The 26,935-nt window shown below is 38.9% G+C and overlaps 1 protein-coding gene across 8 annotated transcripts in view; it reads left to right on the top strand.

Moving 5' to 3' along the window:
* Positions 1-17,205, top strand: part of opa1 (OPA1 mitochondrial dynamin like GTPase) — a 32,843-nt gene extending 15,638 nt beyond the window's left edge. For 4 of the 8 annotated variants that reach the window (XM_032572349.1, XM_032572348.1, XM_032572352.1 and 1 more), the window contains 10 exons: positions 366-531; positions 1,104-1,256; positions 1,488-1,596; positions 2,699-2,778; positions 2,932-3,072; positions 3,158-3,274; positions 3,367-3,460; positions 3,877-3,987; positions 14,331-14,391; positions 14,474-17,205. In XM_032572349.1, the coding sequence (XP_032428240.1) occupies positions 366-531; positions 1,104-1,256; positions 1,488-1,596; positions 2,699-2,778; positions 2,932-3,072; positions 3,158-3,274; positions 3,367-3,460; positions 3,877-3,987; positions 14,331-14,391; positions 14,474-14,486 (1,045 nt within the window). In that variant the 3' untranslated portion in view covers positions 14,487-17,205. Of the gene's footprint in view, positions 1-365; positions 532-1,103; positions 1,257-1,487; positions 1,597-2,698; positions 2,779-2,931; positions 3,073-3,157; positions 3,275-3,366; positions 3,461-3,876; positions 3,988-14,330; positions 14,405-14,473 lie in introns of all 8 variants that reach the window. The other 4 variants (XM_032572354.1, XM_032572353.1, XM_032572350.1 and 1 more) reach the window with 2 other exon arrangements.
* Positions 17,206-26,935: the final 9,730 nt, after the last annotated feature.

Raw genomic sequence — 26,935 nt, 5'->3', positions numbered from 1 at the left:
TTCCTGAGTCGCCATGCCATAAAGGAAAGTTGCGATACTTTATGCTGCTAACAGAGTCATCGTAGTTCTGGCTACAAAAATAAAAGCATCCCAGCTGTGGGTTATCTCTCTATTGTTGTTGTCTTTCTGTCCCAGTGGGTTACTTTACTGAGCTGTACAGGAAACATAGAGGTTTTTGATTGGCACATTTATGTTGGATCAATGCTACTAAATGCAACTAAAAAGGACAGTTCAGATCTTGAAAATGTTAACATGGTTTAAGCAGAAAACCGAGACTTTAACAGCCATAAGAACTGTGTTACAAATCAACAAACAGCTATTATTTAGCTCAGTAATAATGCCTTCCATGTTTTTGCTCCACACAGGGAGTCTATTCTGCAGAAAAAACTTTGGGAACGTGTTTCCACTCATGTCATCGAGAACATCTATCTGCCTGCTGCCCAAACAATGGACTCTGGGACCTTTAACACAACTGTAGACATCAAGCTGAAGCAGTGGACTGACAAGCAGCTTCCACATAAGGCACTGGAGGTAAAATATTAAAATAAAACCTACATAAATGCAAAAAGTCTTTGATTCTTGATAGCTGTTCATCTGATATTTGTAATTAGGGTTCTGAGCCTGATTTAATACTTAAGTTTGGAAAAATTACATTTTTTTTGGTAATTCTGTTGTCCGATTTTCTTTGTGGTCTTACTGGGAAAATCTGATTTGAACCTTTTTTCTAGTTTTTAAGACACAGATGAGAAGCAGAGGAATAAAGAAAATGAGTATATATTACAAATCATATAATCATCACAGTATTTACCAATATTATCCCATCATAAGATGTTCTAATATGACATTGCTGTTGGTTTTTGCATTTACTTTTGATTTTGATCAGTCAATTGCTGAGCCAAGGAAAAATTTACTATCTTCAATTGGTAGCCGATTGATCGGTTAATTTCCTTTGTCTTAATTCCAAATCTTCCCTCTTGTTTCTTTAATTACTACTGCTTAGTTAATGCTGATCACTTTTGGCACTTTGTAGGAAGCATTAAATGCATTGGTTGCAGACGGACCATCTTTTCTTCCATCTGTCTTGCCAAATCTCCCCCCTTCAGGTTGCCTGGGAGACTTTGCAGGAGGAGTTTGCTCGCTTTATGGCTGAATACAAAGGCAAAGACCAGGACGACATCTTTGACAAGCTGAAGGAGGCAGTGAAGGACGAGAGCATCAAGAGGCACAAGTGGAATGAGAGAGCCATGGACAGTCTGGTAAACACAGAAAGTCAACTCATTTAGGGTGCAATGCAGAAACTCCCACGCTTCTCAATTTAACTTTTCAAATAAAATTTTTTTCTGATAATCGGCATCTGCTAAAGAAAGATGGTCTTTATAGCTTTGATCTATTCTGACTAAGGCCACATATAGCACTAAATGTATATTTCAGCTGTAATACTTTTCGTCCCATTTTGTAATGTATTTATATTTCTTGCTGCTTGTCAGAGGGTGATCCAGCACAACGCCTTAGAAGACCGATCCATCACCGACAAACCTCAGTGGGATGCTGCCATCCAGTTTATGGAGGAAACGCTGGAGTCACGCCTCAAAGACAGTATGTTAGCCGCAACGTCCTTCTGTCAGAACCACTGTTTTAGAGATCTGTATAGATTGTGGAAGGTTAAACAGAATTCAGTTTAGAACCGTCAGTGCCTCCTGAACCTCATACTGCAAGAAACTGAAACTGCAGAACAAATTATAATCTCCACATACTTTAAAGTCAGAAAACTGTTGTAAGTCGGTATAATTTATTCATGTTTTAAATGTGATTATTTTTCCCCCACTGATTATTGCTGTTACATAGGATTAGTTTACTTTCTGTATTGCATCAGAATATATCTGTCTCCTTCTGCATCACTGGAAACCTATAAATAGAGTTCACTCCTCCAGATTATTGAACAGCGGTATCTATGCTGCAGCGCATCTCCTTCATAAATCTGATTAACTTTCTATGCACACATCGAAACATGCAAATTCATTAATATTTGGAGACGTTTAATATTTTTCAACAATGTCCAATTAAAATAACGGCTTTTTTCTAACTTTAGTATAAGAACAAAACTATTGGATTCACTGATGGTCAATAATAAACTGCTATTCCATTTATTTATTGTAGCAGCATTTTTATAGATGATCAGTTATTTATATTAGATGATGAATCAACAGAAGGTGTGTGTGAGAAGATAAACAGTTTTTTAATCAACCTAATTTTTAAAAACCTCACTGATGGTAAAAATGGATAACTGGGTCTTGTTCCCTCAGTAACAACTTTAACACTGAAGAGTATTGTTACAAGTACAAACTTGCTGATGGGAAGAAGATAGAATTTTGAAAATTTAAATTGATTTTATATCTTAAAATCAATTTTCAGATTGATTTTTATCAAAATGAAAATCAGCGCATTCTGGCATTCAGCACAAAATCTCTTTAGGACTTTAGTCCTAAAAAAAAAAAGGATTAAAGTCCTTTTTTAGACCTTGCCTTTGACCTAGTCAAAAGCAAGGTCAAAGGCCTAGTCAAAGGCAGGTCAGAATGTACCTGCCTTTGAATAAAGAGTCTTTATGACTCTTTAGTCCTAAAGAGTTTTTGTAACATGCATTAAGATCTCAATTTGTTTTCCATGTTTCTTTATATTTTATTTGCTATTCCTCTTTAAGATGAATCTGTGATCAAAGACATGGTGGGCCCTGACTGGACAGAGAGGTGGCTAAAGTGGGTGAACCGGACACCAGAACAGGTAAGAACCATGTGTTGTTATAAACAGATGTGATGCTGGAAAGATGAAAAGTTGCAATAGACCCTATAATGTCCAGATCCAGAGTTTCACAATTACTTTGTCTATTTCTAAACGAGTTTCAGCATCATGATGAAATGATCTCTGGTCTTGCAGCACATTCGTAATGAAACAAAAAATGAGCTGGATCGCTTGCTGAAGCTGCATGATGACCACACTGCTTACCTGGCCAGTGATGAGGTCACCACAGTGAGGAAGAACCTGGAGGGACGGGGCGTAGAAGTGGACCCAGTGCTGGTAGGATCAAAGACAAATGATCTAACCAAGTTTAGGTTTAAATAGCATATTTCTATAACTACTGGAATACTTCCTACCTGTTCAGATCAAAGACACGTGGCATCAGCTTTATCGCAGACACTTCTTGCAGAAAGCACTGACTCACTGCAGCCTCTGCAAGAGAGGTTTCTACTACTACCAGAGACACTTTGTTGACTCTGAGGTCAGTAGGGACAGTGAATGATAATGTACCTGCCTTTGTTTTTCATGCTAACACCTTTAATACATCCATGTGTTTTTATGTTTTTATCTTAGCTGGAGTGCAATGATGTGGTGTTGTTTTGGAGGATCCAAAGGATGTTGGTCATCACTGCTAACACACTCCGGCAGCAGCTTACCAATACTGAGGGTGAGGATGGTTTATAACCGAGAGTGGCTCTAAAATATCACTCATCAGAAAAGGTTTAAAGTGGAAAAAACCTGGTTGACAGCAATTTATCTATTTGTGTTGGATATTTTCTAGAAACATGTTTTTTTTGTTTTTTACTATTTGGAAGTTGTAGTTTATTTCTATTGAAGTGCTTTATATTTATCGGAACAAATTTACATTGTACATACATTATAAAAAGGAAAAGTATGCAGCCAGTTCAGTCCTGCAGCTTGAAACTCTTTCCTTTAGTAATGATATTGATTTTGGAATCAATATGTTCAAATAAACACCTTCTGTCTCCTTTTTTTTAATTAATAAAATGTCTTTAAAAAGGAACACCCCTAAAAAGTCTAAATTAGCATTGGTTTTATGTGAGGTTTGTTGGTTGTTTGCAGTGCGGCGGTTGGAGAAAAATGTCAAAGAGGTCTTGGATGACTTTGGAGAAGACTTGGAGAAAAAGACTCAACTCATCACTGGCCGCAGAGTCCAGCTGGCTGAGGATCTCAGTAAGATAAAAACCACACAGTAAACACTTCAGTTAAAATGGAATATTCCTGCTTTCCTTTTTATAATTTTCTTTGCTTTTTTTACATTTAAATTGACTGCTTCTGTAGCATTTATTAAAGCACGGATAAAATTTTTTTAGCTGCTTCCTTGTTCCAACACACCTAAATCAAATAAAAGACTGAGTATCAAACCTCTGCAGATCTTTAACATGCTGAGGATGTAAAAGTAGCAAGATTGACTCTTGAGGACCGGTTTTTGAGACCCCTATAAAAAATGAAGTTCTTTCAGTGGTCAGAAGGGGGCAGTAGTGTTTCAGATAACTACTCCAGACTTAACGTAGTTACAGCTGACAGTGCAGTCAGGTTCAAATAGACAGTTGCTTTTTAAAGAGGGTTTGCTTCAATGTCCTTTCAGGTTCTTGGCTGATCTCTGATATGCCACAATCACCTCAAATTAGGCACATTTTTAAAATATCAAACTAGTGGGTAGAATTAAAACTAAAAATACCTTCCCACGTCTCTGATGAACATGCTTATTACATGTGAAGGTGAGTTTCTGTTTTGTAGTTGGAGGCTTTAATTGCTGCATATTATATAGGGTAGTTACTCGTATCTTAACAGTATCACTGATGGTACTTACTGCTTTATATGTGGTTAACTGTTTTCAGAAAACTTGGTTTAAATGTTGACATTTTAGTAATTGTGTGTTGAATGAGATTCTCATTGTGTTTCAACTCAAAGTAAATATTAATTGTTTCATTTTGGTTACATCAAAATGGTTACATAAAAATGTATGTTATTATTGAAATGAATATTTTAAAGCCTAATTAAAAATAGAAATGTTAAAATTATTACTTCTTCTACAAGAGAAATTAGGAGTGATGGGTTAAGAAAGCTATTATGTTTTGACAATGTAACTCCTAAAACAGTCGTGGCTTTATTCATTTAGTTTTAAAGATCTATCAAATGACACAAATGCTGTATTTACACACATTTCATGTCTTTCTCTGGTTGCCATGTTTTCATGTGGAACAGTTGTAGTTCCACAGTAACATGTTTAGCCTTTTTATAACTCAACTCATATGTTTATAAATAAGCTCATAACATATTTCAGAAAATATGGCACAACCAAAATAACACAAGTTGTTCTCCAGCTTCATAAAGTTGTGTGTAAATAATATAGACAGACTCTAGTATTTATATTGTCATTGTTGTTCCTTTGGAGGGAGTTGAGTAGAAAGAGAGAACTAGCACACACAGTCCTGTGTCCGTACCACACTGCGTGTAAAACCCCCTAAACCTGCCTGGCCTTGTAAACCCTAAAAGGCAAGTCGATCCCAAACTTTTCCAAACAGGCGTGGCTTTCCCACTTCCCTCGACCAAAGCCTCCCGTGTCTGATAGATGTGGGAATTTGGTTTGATTCTGTCACGGAACCTTATTAGATGGAAACACACCTTAGCACAAACTCTGTACTTGCTTACAGTCCCTCACAACAGCTCTGACACGTAACAACCAAAATTAAGGATTTGAACATCTTTAACTAATTAAGAGCTACCAATTCCTTTTACAAGTGGCCTAATTACTAAAGGAGTCTGTTAGTGTGTCATTTATTCTCGATGTAAATCCAGCTTTTGGCCTCAGGTTTAATTTGAGAACAAGATTTGAGAGAAAATTTAAGCAGTAAGACAACTGAAACCTACCAAGTCATGGCCATCCACCTAAAGCATCAGCAGAGCCGGAAGAGTCCATTGGCAAGACGGCTATCAGCTCTGCACTCCACAAATCTGTTGAATATTGGATTGTGTTTTAAGAAATGCAGTGGCATACTTTTCTTCTGATGGAACAGGGAAACATGTCAGAATTGATAGATGAAGCTATCTACAGGTCTGTCCTGATATAAACCTGTTTGGTACTTCGAAAGACTTCAGACTGGGTTTACCTTCCAGCAGGAAGATCTGAAACATTCATCAGATCTACAACAGAATCATTAAGAGACTCTCCATCTGATCTGACTGACCTTTAGCTGTTTTGGGAAGAACCATTGTAGATGTTAAAGCTGGTAGAGGTTAACCCCAAAAGGCATGACCACACAAAGGCACTCCATGACAAAATGTGGTATAAACACTTTATGGCCAGTATATAAATTTTATTTTTGGCAACTGCTTTTTTAATTATTATTTAAAATGAAAAGGAAGATAAAATATGAGTTCTTAATTTTACCAAAATACATCTGGTTTAAATTTGCATCACATATCAGGCTCGTCTACTCTCTAATGTCAGTGTTTTATTGTCAGCTGTTAGCAGACATTGGATCTGCTACCAGATTAACCACAGCAGTGGCTTTTTGGTGTTTATTCAGATCCAGGGTTAAGAGCCCTTGACGGGACTTACAACCACACCTTCTGAGATGAGCTCAGCTCTACGGGAAAGGAGACTTTCCCTGTGTGGGAAGCAACTGTTTTCCCGACATTATGAAATCATCTCTCCTCAAAAATGTTGCTTATCTCTCTGTTTAAAGACAGCAGGTCACTTCGCCTAGAGCTCAAACTATGGCTTCACCCCCACAGGTCAGCAGGTTAAGACAAAGGGTTACTTAATCCAGGTGTCATTTTTTCTTTTTTTTAAACTCACGCTATCTCCCCACATTCTCCTTCATTATTTCAGCAACTCTTAGATTCTGTTTCGTCTCTTGACAGAATTAGACAGAAAGAATAGGATATCAGAGAGGATACCTTCACCTGACTTCTCTTTCTGTTAGAAAAAAGGAGGGAGCAAAGAAGGAGAAAGACAGAGAGATATGAGACAGAGGGGAAAGGATAAACACACTTAACAAAGGCAGAAATATTCTCCCGGGGGCAGGCTCCTGTTAAGCTCTGTTTGCCTGCTCACAGACAGCCTCAACACCGCTCAGGTTACAAATAGAGGTCAGGTGCGTGCGTCACTGAGGGAGTGTGAAGGAGCCTTTTAATGAATGAAGAACAGTGTGCGCTGCAGAGAGGTGTGTGTGTGTGTGTGTGTGTGTGTGACGGTCAGCGTGTGCCAGATGGACTGCATGGCACAGCGCCGCCTCTGGAGCAAAGCCCAAGTGTGATGTACAAACCCAGAGCAGAAATCACTGCTGCCTCTTCCTTTGCCCAAATTTGGAAACTGTCCTTTGTGTGTTTGTGTGGTTTCAGTTACTTTTACTGTGCCTGATGTGACAGAGCGCAAAGTATTACTGATAGAAAACATGAGCTGTAGTTATTGTCATTTCAACTATTTTATGTGTTCATTTTGACCTTTTGCCTCCATTCACTTTGCTTATGAACTTCCTAATGTGTTACTTACCAATCACCTAAATTTGACTGTATGTGAGCAAGAACAACCCATTTTCTTCTCAATTTCTTTATTTTTATTGTTTTCTCTGCTTTATCTTAAATATTGAGCTTGTGATCCTTTCACAGACACAATCACTAGAATAAATAGAGCAGATAAATTAAGACAAAACAACAGGATTTAATAGTATTAATAGAAAAATCTGAAGAAATATACTACATATTAGTAGTATATTTAACCTGGTGGAATAGCTTTCAATAATATATCTAAGAGCTATCTGTGACATTTATTACTGGATGAAAGCTGATCAAACAGATATGTTTTCATCTTCTTGCAATCCTTTAAGTTCAGGGTTTCTATGCAGACTGGAAAATCTTGTTTTTAATTTTTCCGGCTCTGGAAATGTATCAAAGAAGAACATGGGAAAGCATTTGTATTTTCAGATGAAATACAAATGCTCTCGTCGTAAATCTTTCGGGCATATGAACAACATGCTCTTAATGCTGCTGTACCTCCTCAGAGATTTAGAAGCTGGGTATAAATATCTCAATTAATTTAAAACAAATGTATTAGTCATTCTGTCTTACTTGAATCAGCCTTATTGTTAACAGTATTTTCACATTTTAATATATTTGCATATGAATCATTATAAAGTACAATCACTTTAGCAGTTTAAATTAAGGATTTTATGCTTCTTGCATTTTCACATCTCAAAAATTAGTATCACAGTTGAGTTTTTGGCACAACTCACAAGAGTTGATTCAGAAGAACACCTGGCCACTGCACAACCTCTCACCGTAATCCCTACAATCTTCACTGGAGGCTTGTTGGAACTGATGAATGCAACAATTTGTGGAGAATCATGGATTTGAGCTTACGTGAAGCGGGGTTATCTGAGGGTTAGGGAACAAGAGGTGTCAACAGAGGTTCCTTTAAAAAGAAAATGGAAATAATGTGTGAAGTGCTTGGCTTGTCTGTGCGTGCAGTAACTTTCTCCGTTTTCTGGTGTGGAAGCAGGACACAATAAAGCTGTGGTTGTCTGGGCTTGCTCAGCGGAATGCCCTCTCAGCCTCACGCTCACTTTGTCTCCTTTCATCTCCTCCCCCTGCGCCGCCTCCTTTGAGCAGCTTCCTTCACAGTGATTAGTGAGGGCTCAAGGAGAAGTGCTCCTCTGTTCTGCCCCAGCTTTAGGGGTGACGTACAATCTTAACGTATGATGTGGTTAACATCTTCCTGAGAGCAGGATAGATGGAAGCAGAGAGTGTTAAACATTTACTCTGACCTTTTGCCACATGGACCAAAACCGCCAAATTGAAACTCTGCGGGTGCCACCAAAGTGTTTACAGCTAAAAATTGCTAAAATGTTGTTTGTGATTTTTGCAGGTGAGCACTCCAGGCTCATTTATTGAGCCATTTTTTAGTTTCTGCTCTTAAACTGTTGCTTTTCCACATTACCATGTTCTACTCAACCTGGATCAGTCTGAGGTATATCTGAACTAATACACAGTTTTGTCTTTTTCTAACAGAGGAAGAAAATTGTAAAGATTTACCACATTTATATTGTCTTCCACTTTTTAACATGCTTCTATGGTAAATATACTGAATTTACAGAGCACTTTTCTAGTCATACTGACCACTCAAAGCACTTTACACCGATCCACACCCACTACTGCCCACACATTTGTACACAGATACACAGATCAAGAGGCAACTTGGGATTAAGTGTCTTGCCCAGGGGCACTTCAACATGTGTCAATGGAAAGCTGGAATCGAACCCACAACCTTCCAATTGCAAGGTGACTACCTACTGGGTAGAGTAGTTCTCAAATAAAAGCATGGAAGAGCTTTTAGTTATATTTGCGTTTGTTAACCACATTCTCCTCATGTTACTTTTGTGATAGAAAAAAAAGTTCTTGAACTTCTTTACCAAATTACGATTTTCTTCTACTTATGACTCTCTGCCCTCCATCTTCAGAGTGCTGACTGGCCAGCTGCTGGAATTTACCAAAGTCCTGAGCTGCTTCTCTTTCCATCATTCCCATCATTTCCATCATCTGTCTCTCCTTTATTCCCCAGACCCTTGTTTCTTTTTTCTCTCTCCTCACTTCGGCCCCTCCATCCTGACTCTGGTGTCATGATCTAGGAACATCTTTCTCTTGCAGCAATACAGTGTATTATAATAACACATGCACATTAATAGTTAATTATTTCAGAAAAAAGAGACTTGGGTGGACTTGGGGTAGCTTGTATTTTGTATGACAAACCATTAAAAGGTGACAACTAAGGTGGTGAAATTGGAATAAAACCATCTAAGAAATATTGAAGCCTTCACGTTCCTGTAGAGGGAAACAGGAAGGTCAAGTGTGGGAAAGACAAACGATGAGGAGCAATCAGAAGGGAAACTCATCCAGGTTTCTGTTCACACATTCCCAGCACATGTTCCTTGTTGCATGTCGATGTTTTGCAAAAGTGTGTTTTTTTCACACTCTTGTACAAAGAGGAAAGAGGAGTTCCTCTGAGTAATAAAAGTGGATTATTACCAGAATCATCTGGGACTCAAGAGGGACAACTTCAGAGCCCAGACCTTCTGTAGCGTCTACTTTGAGTCACAGGCTGACCTCTGCACCTTCAATCACTTTCCAAAAACAGAAAACCGGTCTGTCTGGGTGTCGCCTACACGTTTGATTTAAGATAATTCCTTAAAACTGGATAGAGTTCAGCTACATCCAGATGACCCTCCGACCATCACCATCTGCAACCCAAACTAAAGTTTTGCCATCTAACACTTTGGAACTATTAACAATGTTTGTCAATACAACCAGTTAAATCACTTGGTTCTTCTCAAAAAAAAAATTTTCACCATAAATGTTGGTGTTTTCCTTTGGTCCGACCTTTGGCTGACCCCAGGCGCTGACCCATTCAGACTTATGCGTCCCTCTCCCTGGGTCGGACCCGTCACTCCCAGGCATCTGTTTTCTAGATAAGACCCCTGAGTGCTGGGGCTGATTCATTGCTCTGCCACTGACATGGCATTCTGGCTGCTGACAGACTCACTTTCCCTTCATCCACCTCTCCTGTGGCTTAGATTTTATGGCACGATGATTCAGATTTAGTAAAGAATCAAGCAGCATGCTGGGGGAAAAGCTTTTCTGTTTGTTACATTAAAAGATCCGGTTTCAGTGGCGGTTTAGTTTGACCTTGGCAGTGATGGGATATAAAAAGTTTCTTCGTGAATCATGACGGGTTTGGACAAGAAATTTCTCCTTGTCCTGCGAACTGCTGCTTTCTCCTCAGCAACTTCTTTGTCTTTAATTCTTCGCACATCCTGTGAGGAAGCTTGTCCATCTTCAGTCAAAAAGGATTAGTTTGCAGACCTCCCTCTCTTTTTTTTTTTTCTCGCATCTTTTTCTTTATTCTGTGTTGGTCATTTGTCCAGCAGGACTGCTTCGTCTAATTACTGTTCAATTAAATGCTCTTTGGCTCAGCGCTCCTTCTGCCAGCGCTCCGGCCGCTGCAGACTTATGGGGCAGTGAATGAGATATCATTTCATGTGGAGATCAGCAGAGGAAAGGCCTTAAAAGAAAGGATTTGGGGAAAGGCTTCCCACTTTTTTTTTCTCCACCCTTTGCAACTCTCTCTCACACACACACACACAATCATCTGAAAGAAAGGGCCTCTGGGATTGAGGGTTGAGGATTATGGGAATATTCATGACCAGATAAAGGGGTGAGCGGCTGAATGACTGTTTTGGGGCTCATCTCTTAAGTAAACAGGAGCCTAAATGGAGTTTTAAACCGCTACTCCCTTTTTGCACAGTGAGAAACGGACAGCAGTAACTCTGACCACTGATTTTTTATTTTTTGTTTGTTTTGTTTTGTTTTTTTCTTTTTGTTTCATTTCCACATGATGGTGAAAAGAAAGACCTGTTATGGCCTCTTCTTTATCATGCTTCAGTCTTTTGGTTGCAAACAGATGCTGTTAGGGGGAAGAAATATCAGTCTTTCACAGTTTTTAGTCTTCAGAAAGCACTTCATACTCGGCCGCAACCTCCAGGCTCCTGAGAGCTGCTGGGGGCATCAACCTGTAAGAAACTAACGGTATTTTTATTTAATTAATAAATGCATTCATTCATAAACAATAAATATAACAGAAGAAGGGAATGACGATTCATAAACAAGATATATACAGTATATCATATTGTGATTACAGTCTAGACTACATGTAGTCTAAGACAAATTGAGATATTTTTCGTAACAAGAATTGTTCTGCAAGATGTTGTGACACAAAGGTAAAATCTGTATACCACGACTCATCATGGTGGTCAGTTGGACTCCAAAAGTGGATCCCCACCTAGACTGAGCCAAGTCCTGATGGATTTATCCTTCAGTTAGGGTTGAAATAGGCAAAGTGATACTTTGTTCTGTTTCTACCTTTCTCAGTTATAGCACACAAAACAACGAACAGAAGTCTGAATTTTGTGGCCGTTTTCCTTGAGTTCCCACCCAGCCACTCATTTTTCAAAGCCAAGCAAGCTAACAATTGGCTGATTGTGATGACCTCTCTGCACATTTTAAGATGAATCAATAGAAAACACTTTTTCAGTCTTTCTGAAACTTTAGGGGAAAAACTAATGTGGTATGACGTTATGTGATAGGACGTTGAGGAAGTCCTTGTGTATGACAGGATTGGATTGGTGATGCACCTCGAGTTTCCTGAAAGATCCTCTTTACAGCCTGTCCAAGCTGTGTTTTTCTCGCTTTTTAACTCAACCTCTAAGCTCACTCTGTGCCCTCCATTGGAAGGATCATTAATGGCCGACCAGTTTTGAGCGTTCTATATTTGAAATCCAAGTCGAGCCACTTTATCAACATCCACATCTAAAGCCAATAACAAACTTTGAAGCCTGAGCCAGGGGATTTCCCATGTTTTCACGATTTGACAGTCGGTACCCTCCTCCCCTCACACCATCCGCCCCCACACCCCCAATGCCTCGCAGCTCTTCTCCCCAGGTCAGGCAGATGTCTGTAATCCTGTTCTTATTGGTCCTGGATTGAGTCATGTTGCCCTGTGGTCGGGGCTCGTCGCCTAATCTGTTTGCTGCGTTGAGCCGGGCCCTGCGGTGGGCTGCCTGTCGCAGTGCCGTACCACAGGTTTAAGTTTCATTCAGCTGCACACCTGCTGGTGTGACTTGTCGGCGTTCCCCCTCCACAGGCCCCTTTAATGCCTCCATAAGGTGTAGTAATCCCCTCCTTACACCCTGCCATTTTGTCTGAGTGCATTATAAGAGTATCAAAGGCTGGGAATTTTTTTTGCTGCCACCTGCCAGTCGGGAACATGTTGGAGGGTGAGCGGAGGTGGAAGTGGCATGACTGTACAGCTCTACCAGGTTTGTAGGACAGGAGTTCACAGCCAGCGTTTCTGACTCGGTTTGGACCGGCTCTTGTGTTCTCTCCACCATGTCTCTTGTTCTTACGCCAGTTTTGTAGGAGGCAGGTGGCGGGGTGGCTTTCTCTCTCCAAACATCCATCCATCAAGAAAAAGATACCTTAGTGCGCCTATCAAAGCAGGGCTTCTCAGAAGTCCCCCGAGTATGATATTCAGTTTCCCTCTAAGGAACATCGGGTTATCACCTCTACGCTGACATTATAGATGCTTTGGGCGGTGCTGCTCTCAGTCCAAACCTTTTTGATTTATGTTCCTGAAAGTAACTCTTAGTTGTGTATCTTTCAGAACCGACAATAGTTCTCCTGTGTATCTCTTGCTGCTGATTGATCAGGATGGAGCGGTGCTGGTTTGTTCTTCAAAGCCAGTGTTTGAGTTTGTGCTTGGAGGAGATGCAGACAGATTAGCGAGGGTGACGGGGAAGCTGGAGAGTCAGCCAGGCCCTGGAGGTGCAGCTGGCATTGCGAGCTACGGTTTAGTTTTTTTTTCCTCCTTCCATCGTTGGCCCACAGACTTCCTTCAGCCACTGTTTAGTCAGTGATTAAGACTGCTTTAGACGGCTCGCCCATCTCGCGTGACGCTACATGTTTGGTGAAAGGATTGATCGTATTATGCTCTATGGACAATAGTAGTTATATTAAAAAAGTGAGGGGTTTTTTCTCCCCGGTTTCGCCCCCTCCATTCCCCTCTGAGATGATGTTAAGGTGTCGCCTTCCGTCCATTAGCAATGTGCCCAGGAGGTACTTGCCATAAAAAGGAGAGTGTGAGAGCTTTGATGTGGGTTCATAAGTCTTCATCATCAAATGTGTAAAGTAGGTCTGCCTTGAGGTTTGGCTGTCACTGTCAAAGAGAGCTGTTTGGTTTTTTATGTGAAAATATGGGGGATTTTTTTACTTCTTATCTGGAAATAAACGTCAAAGTAAGAAATTCTGGATATAGATATTAGAAATTACTACACATCCTGGAGTTACTTGTGTTTAATTACTTTTGTGTCTCTTTCATCACCCAAGACTTAACACCCAGAAATAAATATTCCTAATCATTCTGGAAAAGAGGATAAGTTGATATGCATCAAGTCTAATCTTAGTGTTACTAAAAAGAAAATATTTCAGTATTAAAGATCAATATCAGTATCAAAATATATCAGTATCAATATCGGTATATTTCAACAAAATATATCGGTATCAATATCAGTATCAAAGATTGTAAGTCAAATAATTATTAAGTATAATATTCTGCACAATTTAATGTTATAATTTATTTTAAAAAATACTAAATGTATTGATTAATAAAGAAAAAGTAAAATATACACATATAGGTCAAATGTATTTATTTGTATATAAATCCATAATATTCATATTAATGACATTTCTGAATTAATTTTTGATTACAGCAAAAATTTATTCTTAACTCGACTATAAATTAAAAACTCAGGGAATACATTAAAAACTTTTCAAATCTTTTCTTATGTCTTATTTGTTCAGCAATAATAATAATTTAACAAAATGTTCTTTCTTTATTTTCAAGCTGAACTATTTTAGATTTGATTTTGAAATTGAAGCCATTTATTTTCTTCCCTTTGCAGAGAAAGTCCGTGAGATTCAGGAGAAACTTGAAGCTTTCATAGAAGCTCTTCATAAGGAAAAGTAACGAATCCAGGTATTTCTCTCTAGGATGACATTTTCATCCTAACAAGTCAGTTTACTATTTTTTCTTCTATTCCTACAGATTATTGCACTGAACAAAGACAACACATCTGTAAATTTCCGCCATCACCCCTTTCTGGCACTATCTAAACAGCTCCCTGGTTTTACTATCGGTGACTCTTAGACAGTGATGGAGCGATGGATATGAACACAAATGAAGAACCGTTCCTTTTCTTTTTCCTTTATTTCTAATTCCTCTGGCTGTTTCGACACCAGAGGAGCACAACAACCCAACCATACTGAGATTGAAGGGGAAATGCAAAGCTAAGCAGCACCTGTGCCCCATAGCTGAGGACTGTTGACATGTCCTCTTGCTCTTTTTGATATTTTGGATTTTCTGTCTCATCCAAAAATTATAGCCAGTTATCTTCTAAAATATTGAATAGTTGCATTTAGGATTAACAGCACTTGATTCCACTTTTAAGCTCATCTGAGTGTCCAGCTCTCCATTCACCAACACTCTCCACCATCCTTACTCGTGAGCGTCCGCATCTCATAAAGCTGGATCTATTTTTATTCAGTTTATTCCCTCATTAAGACATCTGTTTCATCCATCCAAAAGTGCACAACAAACTTCTCAAGCAATTTTATTTTAATTTCATGTCCCAAATGTAATTCTTGCTCTCTTACTGAAACACTAAATAGAGGAAACTAATTATAAAATGTCTTTTAAAAAATTAAATAGTTGTCATTGAGGTTTTAAAAATGCCCATTCAACACCTGTGCAGTTAAATTTGATTAGATTTTTAGAGTCTGTCCCACTATAGTTAGTTTTCTGCCTTTGGAGCCAGTTAGAAAAGCTGATCTAATTCTCAGTACTGTTTGATTCAGTGGGCTCATTTACAAATGGACTGGGTTTTCTTCCAGATGTTTTTTGAATTTGCACCAGGTTTCTCATCTTTTGTCAGCCATTTGCAGTGGGTCAAGATGTATGCAATACAGAAGCTGTTGTACTTAAAATTACCTTTGTGTCTGAATGGTTTCTAAGATGGCAAAATGATGGAAAATCTTCCTTACTATAATTTCTTTCGTTCCAGTCACTGTTCAGGACTCACTGTTCCACTCGCTCCCCAGATTCTCATCCTTTTGCACCTTCTTCATTTGAACCTTTAAGAATCTTCGCGTCACCGACATCTTGCTCTCTTCTTTCTGTATTTGCCTGAATGGAGGCGTGAGAATACGTTACCCATATTCCTTCACTCCTTCATTCACTCAGATGTGTATATGGGTATGTGTACATAAATATCCAGACCGTGCTTCCTGCACAGACAAAGTGAGTGGGCAGTCGGGGAGCCGCTATCATGTACAGCACCAGGATCCAGAGTGAGACACCTGCGCAACAGAGAGCTAAGAAGCTGGTCCTAAGACATGTTTTATGTTGTAGAAAGTAATGTGTGCATGGTGTACCCCCTTACAGATGTGCTTTATTTATTTAATTTGTGTTTAAATGAAAATAAAATTGACGTCAATAAATAAATGTCTTTTTTTTTTTTATGTTGTCAGTTTGTTCTTTTATTGTTTCTTTAGTAAAGGCTGATTTGTCTCTGCAGTTTGCAAATGTTTGCTGATATTCGAATATCTGCTGGTTAAAACTTGGCAAGACGAAAAGCAAATTTTATTTTTGACTTGGCTATAAAACAAATTCCTTAAATTAAAAATAGGTACCTAAAGCAATTAGGTACCTATTTTTGTACCTAATTGCTTTGGCCATAAGCACTGCTGCTCCTTGGTGCCCCATCTGTCAATATTTTCACAAGATCTGAGCAAACAGAAGGATCTTTAACGAGTCATTTCTGTAGAATCTCTAGATAATAATGCGTTGTTTCTGATGCTCTCCTCAGTTTAGCCGACAGGTTTTATGTTAGATTTAGATCAAAGACCTGAAATGAAACGCTGCTGATTGACAACCATGTTTTGAATCAATATGATGGTCCATTTTCAGTGATGTGACAGATGCCATCAGACTTTATTTTGAAATTTACTGATATTTCTAATAGTTAATCACTGTTCTTTAGACTTAATAGTGGCAATGAAGTGGTTATGCTCAAATTCATACTTTTTTTCTTTTACATATCAGACCAGTGTTTATCCTGATTTGACAATTAAATATAAAGAGTAGCAAAGGGCTCACATTTATATCTCTGATGGTAGGAAAAAGGCTGTTTACACAGTATGCCTCCCATGCAGCTGGATGTCTTGTAGATAATATCTAATGATTGTTTAGAAGATTTGTTGGATGAAGCCACCGCTTACTGTAGCTTATGCCAGATATTTTTTATGTCCTCTGTCATCCCTTTCACTGACTGGTGGAGAGATTAACTTTGGTCCCAGTTCAGGTTGTTTAAAACTTGTAATTCTTGTTAATTGTAGATATGCTCAATTTTAGGTGAAGAGCCGTGGTGTGTTTTTGTTTTCCCCGTTTTGAAGAGTCTGTGGGAGAAATGGACCTATGTGTCTTATTCACAACCCCAAGGTAAAAATGGAGAATTCTGAATATAAAATGAATGCTCTACAAAACATCTCTTATTCTATTTTTTTTTTTCGTTTCTTACTTTCTTGTCAGGTCTAAGCTGCTATAAAACTGCATACACTGATTGACTTTGTGAAGTATCTGTATTTAATATAGGAAGCAATCTCACAGATGACAGAGCTTTTGTTGCATCTTAATTTACCATTTTTAAATCTAATTTTTCTTAAAAATACATTGAGCCCAGTATGAGACGTTGACTGAACTCATTTTAACTTTTTCCACTTTTTTTTTTTAAATTACGTCACTTGTATGTTTTGTGTATTTCTATGACTTGCGTTTGTCTTTTAAATTTTTCTTGTGCAACAACTGTTTAAAATGTTTTATACAAAAAGAATTTAGCTTCTTCCTTATTTATTTATTTTTGTAGGGGAATGTGTATACATCATTTATGTAAGTAATCTGCTCATACACATACTGATCCAGCTGACTGAGGAACTTTTTTGGTGATGTAATAAATTGTTGATGCAGTAGTAATGAAGTACTTGTTAGTAGAGCTTGTTATGCCTGTTTCTGACCACCGGAGGACAGCAAAATCCATTACAATCCTTGGTATGTGTTAAATATGCATCAACAGGCATATAAGCAAAGCAGTTTGCATTGATTTTTATGACAGTAGCCTAAAAGTGCTTTATCTCGTGCTCCACCATGCAGATGTTCTGTCTGAACTGATACAGGTTTACTCCATTTATGGAACCGGCGACTTCCTGACTAATATAGCTAAGCCTTATTTAGCCACCTAGCTAAATAGATCACAGACATCCCTAGTTGATGAGGTTCTTGGATATACATGATACAAAACAGGTACAGATTCCAAGAGACAAAGTTTTGAGACGTGATTCATTTTGTCACATTTCGACTGTCCCAAGAGATGGCAAGTTGTGGGATAGAGGTTGACAGCACATTTACTTTTCTAACATATTAAATCTTGATTTCACAGAAAGGAATGACTGATTAGACAACGAGTAAAATAAATTAAAAAAAATAGACAGAGAATTATCTTTGATGTGTTTGCTCTCAGCCCTGCAGTAGAGGATGCTGCAATCCTCCCGCTGCTGCTGCTGCAGGACTTGGTGAACTGTGTGCTGATGAGCTGAGGCCTCTGCTCCAGGTCTGGGTAAAACCCTCCCAGTATGTAAGTCTTCAAGGTGTTATCTGGTCCCAGAGCAGGCTGAAGGCACGCTGCAGCCTGAGGCACGCAGCTGAGGGTCTGACTGATTAATAAGTCGGGAGTCCAGAGGTCCGATACTCCCGGGCATCATCTCTGCTTTCACAAGAGCCTGGCTGTTACCACAGCTCCACATTACTCAGAGGGGCTTCACTAGCCTCCTCTTCATCACCTGGGGCCTTAACCATAAATATAGCTGCTTCTTATGAAATTGTTTCATTGTGCGCTTCTATTATATCCCCCTGATTCTCAGAAATGACTTTTTTTAGCCTAATGACTTTTGTAGCAATGATGAAAAGAGCGGGGGGAGAAGTCAACCTCGAGCAAAGGGTCTTTGTGCCATCAGATAGCCACGCTCTGTGTGGAGGAGGCTGGACCTGGATGCACCATAAGCCATTAGCATCTGCAAAGGCCATCACGTTGACTAATAGCCAGCTCACAACAGCACAGTGGCTCAGTTTGTGTTTTCTGTCAATCGCCTTTATTCTGGCTGCACAAAAGCAGCCGAGCTAGACCTGTCAAATGTGCCACAACAGCGGACGCACACAAAGCACCATTTCTAGTCTTTTGGAAGGAAAAGAAAGGCCTTATTTTGTTGTTTCATTTTATTTTATCCCCTCCACCTAATCATACGGACCGAGAATCTTTTGGCATGGGGGAGTGGCGGGTCGGTAGAAGACAAAAACTTTGAATAAGTCTTGGAAAAGAGGCAATAAGTCGCAGGAACGGGCGTTTTCTGGCAAAAGAGGCGGTGTTAGCATTTGTTTGCCTCCTTGTCCGTGTCACCAGATTTGTTGTTCTCCTCTGTTAACATCCTGATGGTTGACATCACAGCAGAGGCAGGAACTGAGGCGGCCAGATAAATGAATGTGGTGGTCACCATCAGATCAGATCTTGTCAAGCACCAAAAACATCCTTTAGTGTCCACCAAGTGGTCAAACATTGGTCAGGACATTTACATTATTTGTCATTAATAACAGAAGGCAGGGATTTTCCCAATAAATGTAAGATGTCAAGCAAATACAGAAAGGAGAGATGAGCTTATTTTGATACACGTTGAAAACATTACCCACATCATTTCAGTAGACATCATTGAAAATAGAATTTTGACGCTTGGTTTTTAGGTCAAAAAAACTTATATTGTTTGATGGACTTTGGATTTCCCGTTTAATTGCTCTGATATATATCAATCAATCAATCAATATATACAGTTCTGGAAAAAATTAAGAGACCACTGCACTGAACCCCATTGAAAATCTCTTGGTTATTTAACCAAACATTGATTTCTGAACTCTTCCTGAGTTAAAACATTAGTATTATTGTTCTAAATTAATATTAATTTGTTTTCTTTGCTTTATTTGACGTCTGAAAGCACACTCTATCTTTTTCGTTATTTTGACCATTTCTCATTTTCTGCAAATAAATAAAAAAATTTTGCTTGGAATTTCAAAGACATGTTGTCAGTAGTTCATAGAATAAAGTAACAATGTTCATTTTATTCAAACATATACATATAGAAAAGTAAAATTGGAGAAACTGATCATTTTAAGTTGCCTCTTAATTTTTTTCCAAATACTTGCAAATGTAACTAAGCATAAGTATAAAGGTCTATGTTACTTGTGTGATTTGGGATGGCTTTATTTTTAAACAGTGAATATTTTCTAAAATTTTGATGTGTGTGCATAAGTTATATAATTCCATTTCTGATTTCTACCAAAGACAAAATAAAAATCCGGTAGAATGTAATTTGCATGCATTTTACAGATAGTAACTGAAGCTGGTGCAAAATAAACTGTAAAAGACTAATTTGGCCCTTCAGAGTCACTTATCAGCACTTTTGTCTCCAAGTGCAGATAAATACAGTGGATGTAAATCTAACACTTTGTGTCCCAGGAGACAAAGTGCTCCTGTTGAATCACTTCTGCTGAATGTTATCAGAGACGTGTTAAGGCAACAGGCTTCCTTCTCCGTTTCAGCCGACAAAACGTTGTACTGTCCCCGGGGCCCGCTGCTTTCTGCCCTGCAGAGAATAGCTTCACAATTGGCCTTTGTGCTCATTATGTTGGAGCCATCTTCCCATTGCGCTGTGGGGTCCATTCCAATGCTGAACTGGGCCCGTGGGGATTTTAGCCGAGTCACTGAGGTCAGTGACCTTCCCTGTCCCGCACACATTCATGCGGAGCCCTGCTCTTACTCCGTGAGAGCTATAAATTATCGCAGCAGCTAAAGTTTAGGATCTGAAGGAGGGTAAAGCGTGTGAATCCTGCGGTGGTCCTGTATCTCCATGAGTGTGTTGTGTGTGGCTCGTTCTCACCATTCACGGCTGACATCCATCCATAAAGTGACCTCATCGTCCCGCATCGCTGTATCTCAGGACGTCGTCTGTGAATCAGGCCATTGTGGAGCCAAACAGACTGCCGAGGGTAAATCCCTGAAGGATGAGCTGTGTTTTTCTACCTCGCTCCTACTCCGCATCGCATCTGGACTAGCAACAGGAGAGGAAAAACTATATATTAAAACTATATATTAAAACAGTGGTTAAAATATGTTTTAACCACTGTTAAATTATCATCTATTTGATTCTATTTTTTTCAGGAACTTTTTTTTTTAAAGATAATTCAGCAGTATGCCGTAAAGTTTTGATTTAGTGAATACTGCATCGACTCCTCTAATAAAAACACTAAGGAATGTTGGAGTGCATGTTTTAGGGTGCAAAATTGTGAGAGATATTTTTTGGGGGGAGGGTCACAAAGCTACAGAAGGTTTATGATTCATATCATACAAAGCATTCCTGTTACATAAAGTTTGGCACCACTGCAAACCTACTCAGACATGGATGCTCTTCTGGACTGAACGGTTGGGCAAGAGAAGCATCAATCAGAAAAGTTGGCAATAAGTGCATGGCTACTTTGGGGGAGCTGCAGAAATCTGTAGCTCATGTGTTTGAACCTGGTGCAATTTATAAACCTGGCCTTTATGTTGGAGTCGAAAGAAAGCTATGATATACTTTATAAGCTGAGCTACTCTGACTGAATAGCAATAATTTAATTAATAATGTGACGTGATTCATCTTCAAACTATTGATAACTTTAAAAGTAATAAAAACACAAAAAAATTTAATTGAGTTTAGATTTAATCATAAACCTCTTTGATTTGTTAATATATTTACTGTTTGAAAAACAACTGTAGTGTGTTTACTGGTGTGATCTGACATCTATAAGTTAAAATTGTTGCCTAAACAGGCAAGAAGTCTGAAATTGGGGAGTTACAGACATTAAATAAAATCTCTGTGTGTTTTTCTGAACAAACATTTTCTAAATATATGCAAAACCAGCATGAAAAAAAAAAAAAAACGCAGTCGTCTCACAAACTGTGAATCAAGTGGAGGGAGGGATGTGGAGCTTTTTGCACCAGAAGCAGCTCTGATCCTGCGTGGACTCAGAGAGATTATGTGGTCTCTCATGGCAACCAGTGAGGCCAGCAGGTGAGGTCTGGGCTCAGCTGACTTCAGCCTTTAGGTAAACAGAGAGGAGGGTTGCCAGATCCTGGCTGTGTTGCCAGGCTGAAATTGTATCCGTCCACGCCACTCACGTCAGTCAAGCTGAGCTGCCTCCTCTCATGGCGAAGCGTGGAGAGGGGGCTGCACTTGTTGCCGGATTGGTGGGACTCTGAGGACCCAGCTTTCATCGCCTAAGTGCCACACTGAGGCCAGACGAAAAACAGTCGGGCGACATTACTTGACTGGCCATCAATAGTATCTTAGCAGGCACTAAACCTAAAGTAAACACGCAGCAAGGCCGAGTGTGATTGTTCCAGGCGAGGCTCTGTTATCGGTGAAAAGAAGAGCAGAAATGACAACACATTTGGGAAAGTGATAAAGCTTTTGTCTCTTTTCAGGAAGTTCTGATCTTATTTTCTCTCAGCTTATGTTTTTAATTAGATCTGCATATGCAAGCATGCCTGTTTTACATGTGTTGCAGAGTAAAACAGGCTTATGCTACATGAATGGCTCGGTGTGTTTTCCCAGAGCATTTGGACTTCAACCTGCCTGGCGTCAAACCAGATTAAGACAAGAGAATTGCCATGTTACATGGTCACTGCTTTCAGGAATTCTCACACTTCTGTTTGACACACACAAAATGCTCTTAAGGCTGTTTTTTCACATGACCTTTGAAAGAATGAGCTAGAAATCAGATTCAAGAAGAGTTAAGAAGATGTTGAACTCAATGTTTGACAGCACAGAGAGAGAGACATTTCATCAAGCATCTAGCACTGATTTTCATGAAACACTTTTTATTCCTTCTTTTGGATTTCAGTGTGTTCAGTGTCCTGCAAAAGTATTCCACACTTCATCTCACTGCAACCACAAACTTCTTTTTTTTCATCCAAATTTCCACAAAGGAAATGTTTTCCGAATTTTCCACTTTTTTCTGAAAACCCAAACCATGTTGTGTTTGATTCAAACAAAATTAAAGCTGGCTAAAAAAAAAATAAGACGCCCTTTGTCAAATGAACATTTGAACATGACATCCAACTTTTTGCACATCAGCAGTTTTTGTGCTGACAAATTTGCAGATAATTTCCAGTTATAGAAATCATTGACTGGGGTGGCTAAATAAATATGTAGATCACACTTGTCAGTTTCTATTTGAAAACAAGGAACGTGTTTTTTCCTTCCACTTAAAAACCTATTAAAATATGCTGCGGTTTGTAGCTGTAAAGGGACAAAATGTGATAAAATGAAAGGGGTATGAATACTTTTGTAAAGTACTGTATACTCCTAATGTGACACAGTGAGTCTAAAATTGAACTTTCCTGATGAGCTCCCCCTTAAGGTCAAGTCTCAGTGTTTGCTCACCTGCTGGTCAGTCGCGTCTGAGCCGAAAGGCCACAGTTTCTACCCACCGACCTTCTGACCTCCTGCAGCCTCCACACGCCTACTCTCTGGACCGACAAATATTGAACCAGTCAGTCAAGTCTTCTTTGCTGTCCACTGAGTGTTTGGCTGTTGCCGGAGAGCAGCTCTACCGCCACTGTGCTTCAGCAGGCTGGGGCAGGTCCCTGATGATGTTCGTGTCAGGGAGTTAAAGCTCGCACTGCATCAATTTGAATAGAAATTAATTTTAAAGCTTGCGGTTAGTGTTTTGTTGCAGCTATCGCAAGTATCCATTCAGTTATTGTATTTAATGTTTTGTAAAACACAAATCCTGTAAAAAGCATATATATCTGTAGCTTTAACTTATTCATGTGTGGGAGGAGTTTGTGGAAGACGCAGTGGCGCATAAAGCAGGTATGCACTGTACGCAACACATAGGGGGCGCAAAGACGATGTGAGGAATTTTGTTTTCTAGTCAGCATTTTATGTACTTAACAGCTGTTTGTGTATGAAATGATCAATAACAGGATCATTTCGCCCCTCCCCTCCTGCCAGCCGCTCTCCCCTCCCATACAGGTATCTTGGGCATGCGTCCCCGAGGCGCGTTTTTTTTTTTCTTTTAAATTTGAATTGCAGTAGTGCACTCGACAACAAGGAGCTAAAGATGGGGCTGCAGAAAAAAACTCCGGGGCACAAAACAGAAAACGGAAAAGGGGGAGGGATAAAGATGTTGGAGAGACGAAGAAAAGCTTTTCAAAGTGGTTGAAAGACAGAAGGTAAGTAATGTCAGTATTTCAGCAAGAGAGTTGTAAATATTCAGGTTAGCTTAAGCTAGCCTAAAATGACAGGTGGTTGTTGTTGTCTCCGCCCCGTATTGAACCAATACGGGACGCGATTGATTCCGTATTGCTATAAATGTCTGATAGACACATCTATCACACACATCTCAACAATAAGTGTAATAATAATGACCAAAACAAAACACGAAAAATATTAGGGTCAGCTAAATTGTTGTTGCGGGACAACAACAATGCTCCCCAACCCTCACAACTGAGGCTGTTGTCACAGGCCAATCACATGTTCGCATACACCTCAGAAAGTATGTAGTTGTTCCCCCTGACTCCAATCATGGCTGACACAAACTAACCCCCCCATGTTACTACCAGTGTTGTATAAAGTACTGAAATCTCAGAGTCAAGTAAAAGTACAAGTACCTCTCCAAAATATGACTTTGGTAAAAGTCGAAGTCACTGACTGAAATGTTACTTGAGTAAAAGTCTTAAAGTATTTGAAACTTCTTGTACTTAAGTATGGAAATTACTGTAAAAATGGATGTACTCAAGTAATGTAATGAAAAGTACAAGTAAAAAGTAAAACAAAGCAAATGCAGTTTGAATGACATTTTTTATATTTTGGTAAACTTGTCAAATACACTTAAAATAATGTACCCAACCAAGTGCAGGCAAAATTAAACCTGCTAATAGATATACCTGCAGGCATCATTTAGTTAAGAAAATTAGGTGCTTTACCTATAGCACAAGGTTAACTTAACCTGCTTTACAACTGAACCAGCTTCTTAGTAAACCCTCCAGGACAGAAAATACAAAGTTTTTGTAAGCCTTAAGTTTTCCCTTCAAGTAAGGTCAGTGCTGAAAATGAGAAAAATAAATAGTACAGAAAATGCGGCCAACATGAAGAAAAAGAGCTGTTACGATTACTCTACTTCACAAATCAGTGAATCAGTCAATGCTACAGTCAGTAGGTGGTGCACACAACTGGTCATTATGCAAAAGAAAAAAGAATTGGGAGGGAAATGCAGCTTATTGGCATCTGTAAACCTGGTTTTGAACTTGCATGCCTTTCCTATATTCGTTAAATTTAGTCTAAATTGCTATTGCTATGGCTTCTGTCCCCCCTTGAACAGAGGAGTCTAGGTAGCCTGCTACAGTCAACATTAGGCCTAAGCTAAATACACCACGTGTGGAACTGAAACAATGCCAAACAAAGTTCATTTATGGTCAAGATTTCACAATACAGTAGTGCCTAGTGACCAAACTATAGTTACTGAAACAGGAGGATTATAACCATTTCATAAGAAGTTACCTCGATGTGTTTCTTCAAGTTGGACGGGGAGTTTTTGTAAGATAGAATTTCCATGTGACTGCTACTGATTGCGAGACTTGCTTTGTGTTTAATGGGAGAAGCGAAACAGGTGTATCCTAATTAAAAGTAAAGAAATCAAGAAATGGCAAAAAATGTGGAATGAAGATAAGAAAGGAAGAAGATTATATGAAGTACAAAAGTCAGTTTGAATTCGAAGCATTAATGAACGAAACAGAAGAGAAGAAATAATAATTAGTAGATTAAGAGTAGGTCATACCTACTTAAATGACATGCTTTATAAAATAGGGAGGAAAAATAATGATAAATGTGAGAGATGTGGAGAGAAAGAAAATGTAGAACACATATTGATGAACTGTAAGTCAAATGAACTCGAAAGGGAAGAATTAAAGAGAATAGTTAGAAATATGGGGCATGAATGGAAGCTTAAAGGTATATTAGGAAATGAAGGAAACATAACAGATATTCACAAATTAAGGAAAGCATTGTTTATTTATCTTAAGAATACAAAATTAAAAAGTAGAATTTAATAGATATGAAGTAATGCTTCTACACACTCATGTACAGTAGGTGGCGGTATGCACCTTAAAGTTGCTTGTGATCCGCCATAATAGAAAAGAAGAAGAAGAAGAAGTATCCTATTGGTGGTGATGAACAAGCCCAGGCAAGCAGGCTACGGACTTTGTTCGGTAGCCTACTTGCTACTTGCTAATCAGTAGGTGGGGTCAAAACACTTGCGTTTCTCTCTCTCGCTTTTTTGTAACGAGTAACTAAACCACACATTGAAAATGTATCGGAGTAAAAGTACGCAATTAAGTTCGGAAATATAGTGAAGTAAAAGTGAAAGTCATCAAAAATTTTCATACTCCAGGAAAGTATGAAGTACTCCAAAATATACTTAAGTAAAGTAGTGAAGTATTTTTACTTCGTTACTATACAACACTGGTTACTACAGCCCCCACTTGCTGATTTTGCGGTTTTCCTTTTTCCAAAAAAAGCTGCTAACTTTATTTTATCGTCAAGGTATCAGTTTTTGTGAGTAGAACTGAGTATTTCTACAGTTTTCATGCTTCTAGTTTCTCCAGATGTGAATGAATCAAATGTTTAAAGGACAGTTGCATACATACGCGGTGTACGATGTTTAAGCTTTGTGAAGAAAACTGAGACAGAATTATTTTGTTTCCTGAGTTTTCATTATGTGTGTTGAGCTGTGTGTATGTATTTTCCCTCTCCTGGAATGTGTGTTTGCCCGTGTGCGTGTGTGTGATCAGGAATGTTTACTCTGCCAACATTCACTGACTGTAGTCGTCTCTCCGGCTTTGAGAGGAGCAGAAACTCGGCCTCCTTTCATCAGCTAGACACGGCCTGTCCTTTCAAGAGAAGGAGGGTAAATAAAGGACTTTAATAGGTGGATAATGTGCTTGCTAGGCACAAGACCGACTGTCCCTGGGCAAACATGGAGGAATGGCACAAATTAAAGGGCCAGTTGCTCTCAGAGAACAGAAGCTGTAGAGAGTGAAGCACAATTATGCATATTTAGTCTTTTATTAAACTCAAGTGAAATCAGCAACTTTAAGCTTTCATCATAGTTGAGTATATCAAACACAGACATAAAGATCAGCATGCTAACCTAAGACTGTAATGTCAAAATCTCATTATTTGTTTGTGTGATCAGTTTTATTTTTTAAGTTTATCTTCCCAGCATTTCCTCACCATACTATCACCAAGACCACATTTCTACAGTATGGATGGTGTGTTGACTAGGATGTGGACTTTCAGTTTTCTCCAGTTT

Source organism: Xiphophorus hellerii, chromosome 9, assembly GCF_003331165.1.
Source record: "Xiphophorus hellerii strain 12219 chromosome 9, Xiphophorus_hellerii-4.1, whole genome shotgun sequence".
NCBI lineage: Eukaryota > Metazoa > Chordata > Actinopteri > Cyprinodontiformes > Poeciliidae > Xiphophorus > Xiphophorus hellerii.
This window is presented reverse-complemented; position numbering and strand designations above follow the sequence as displayed.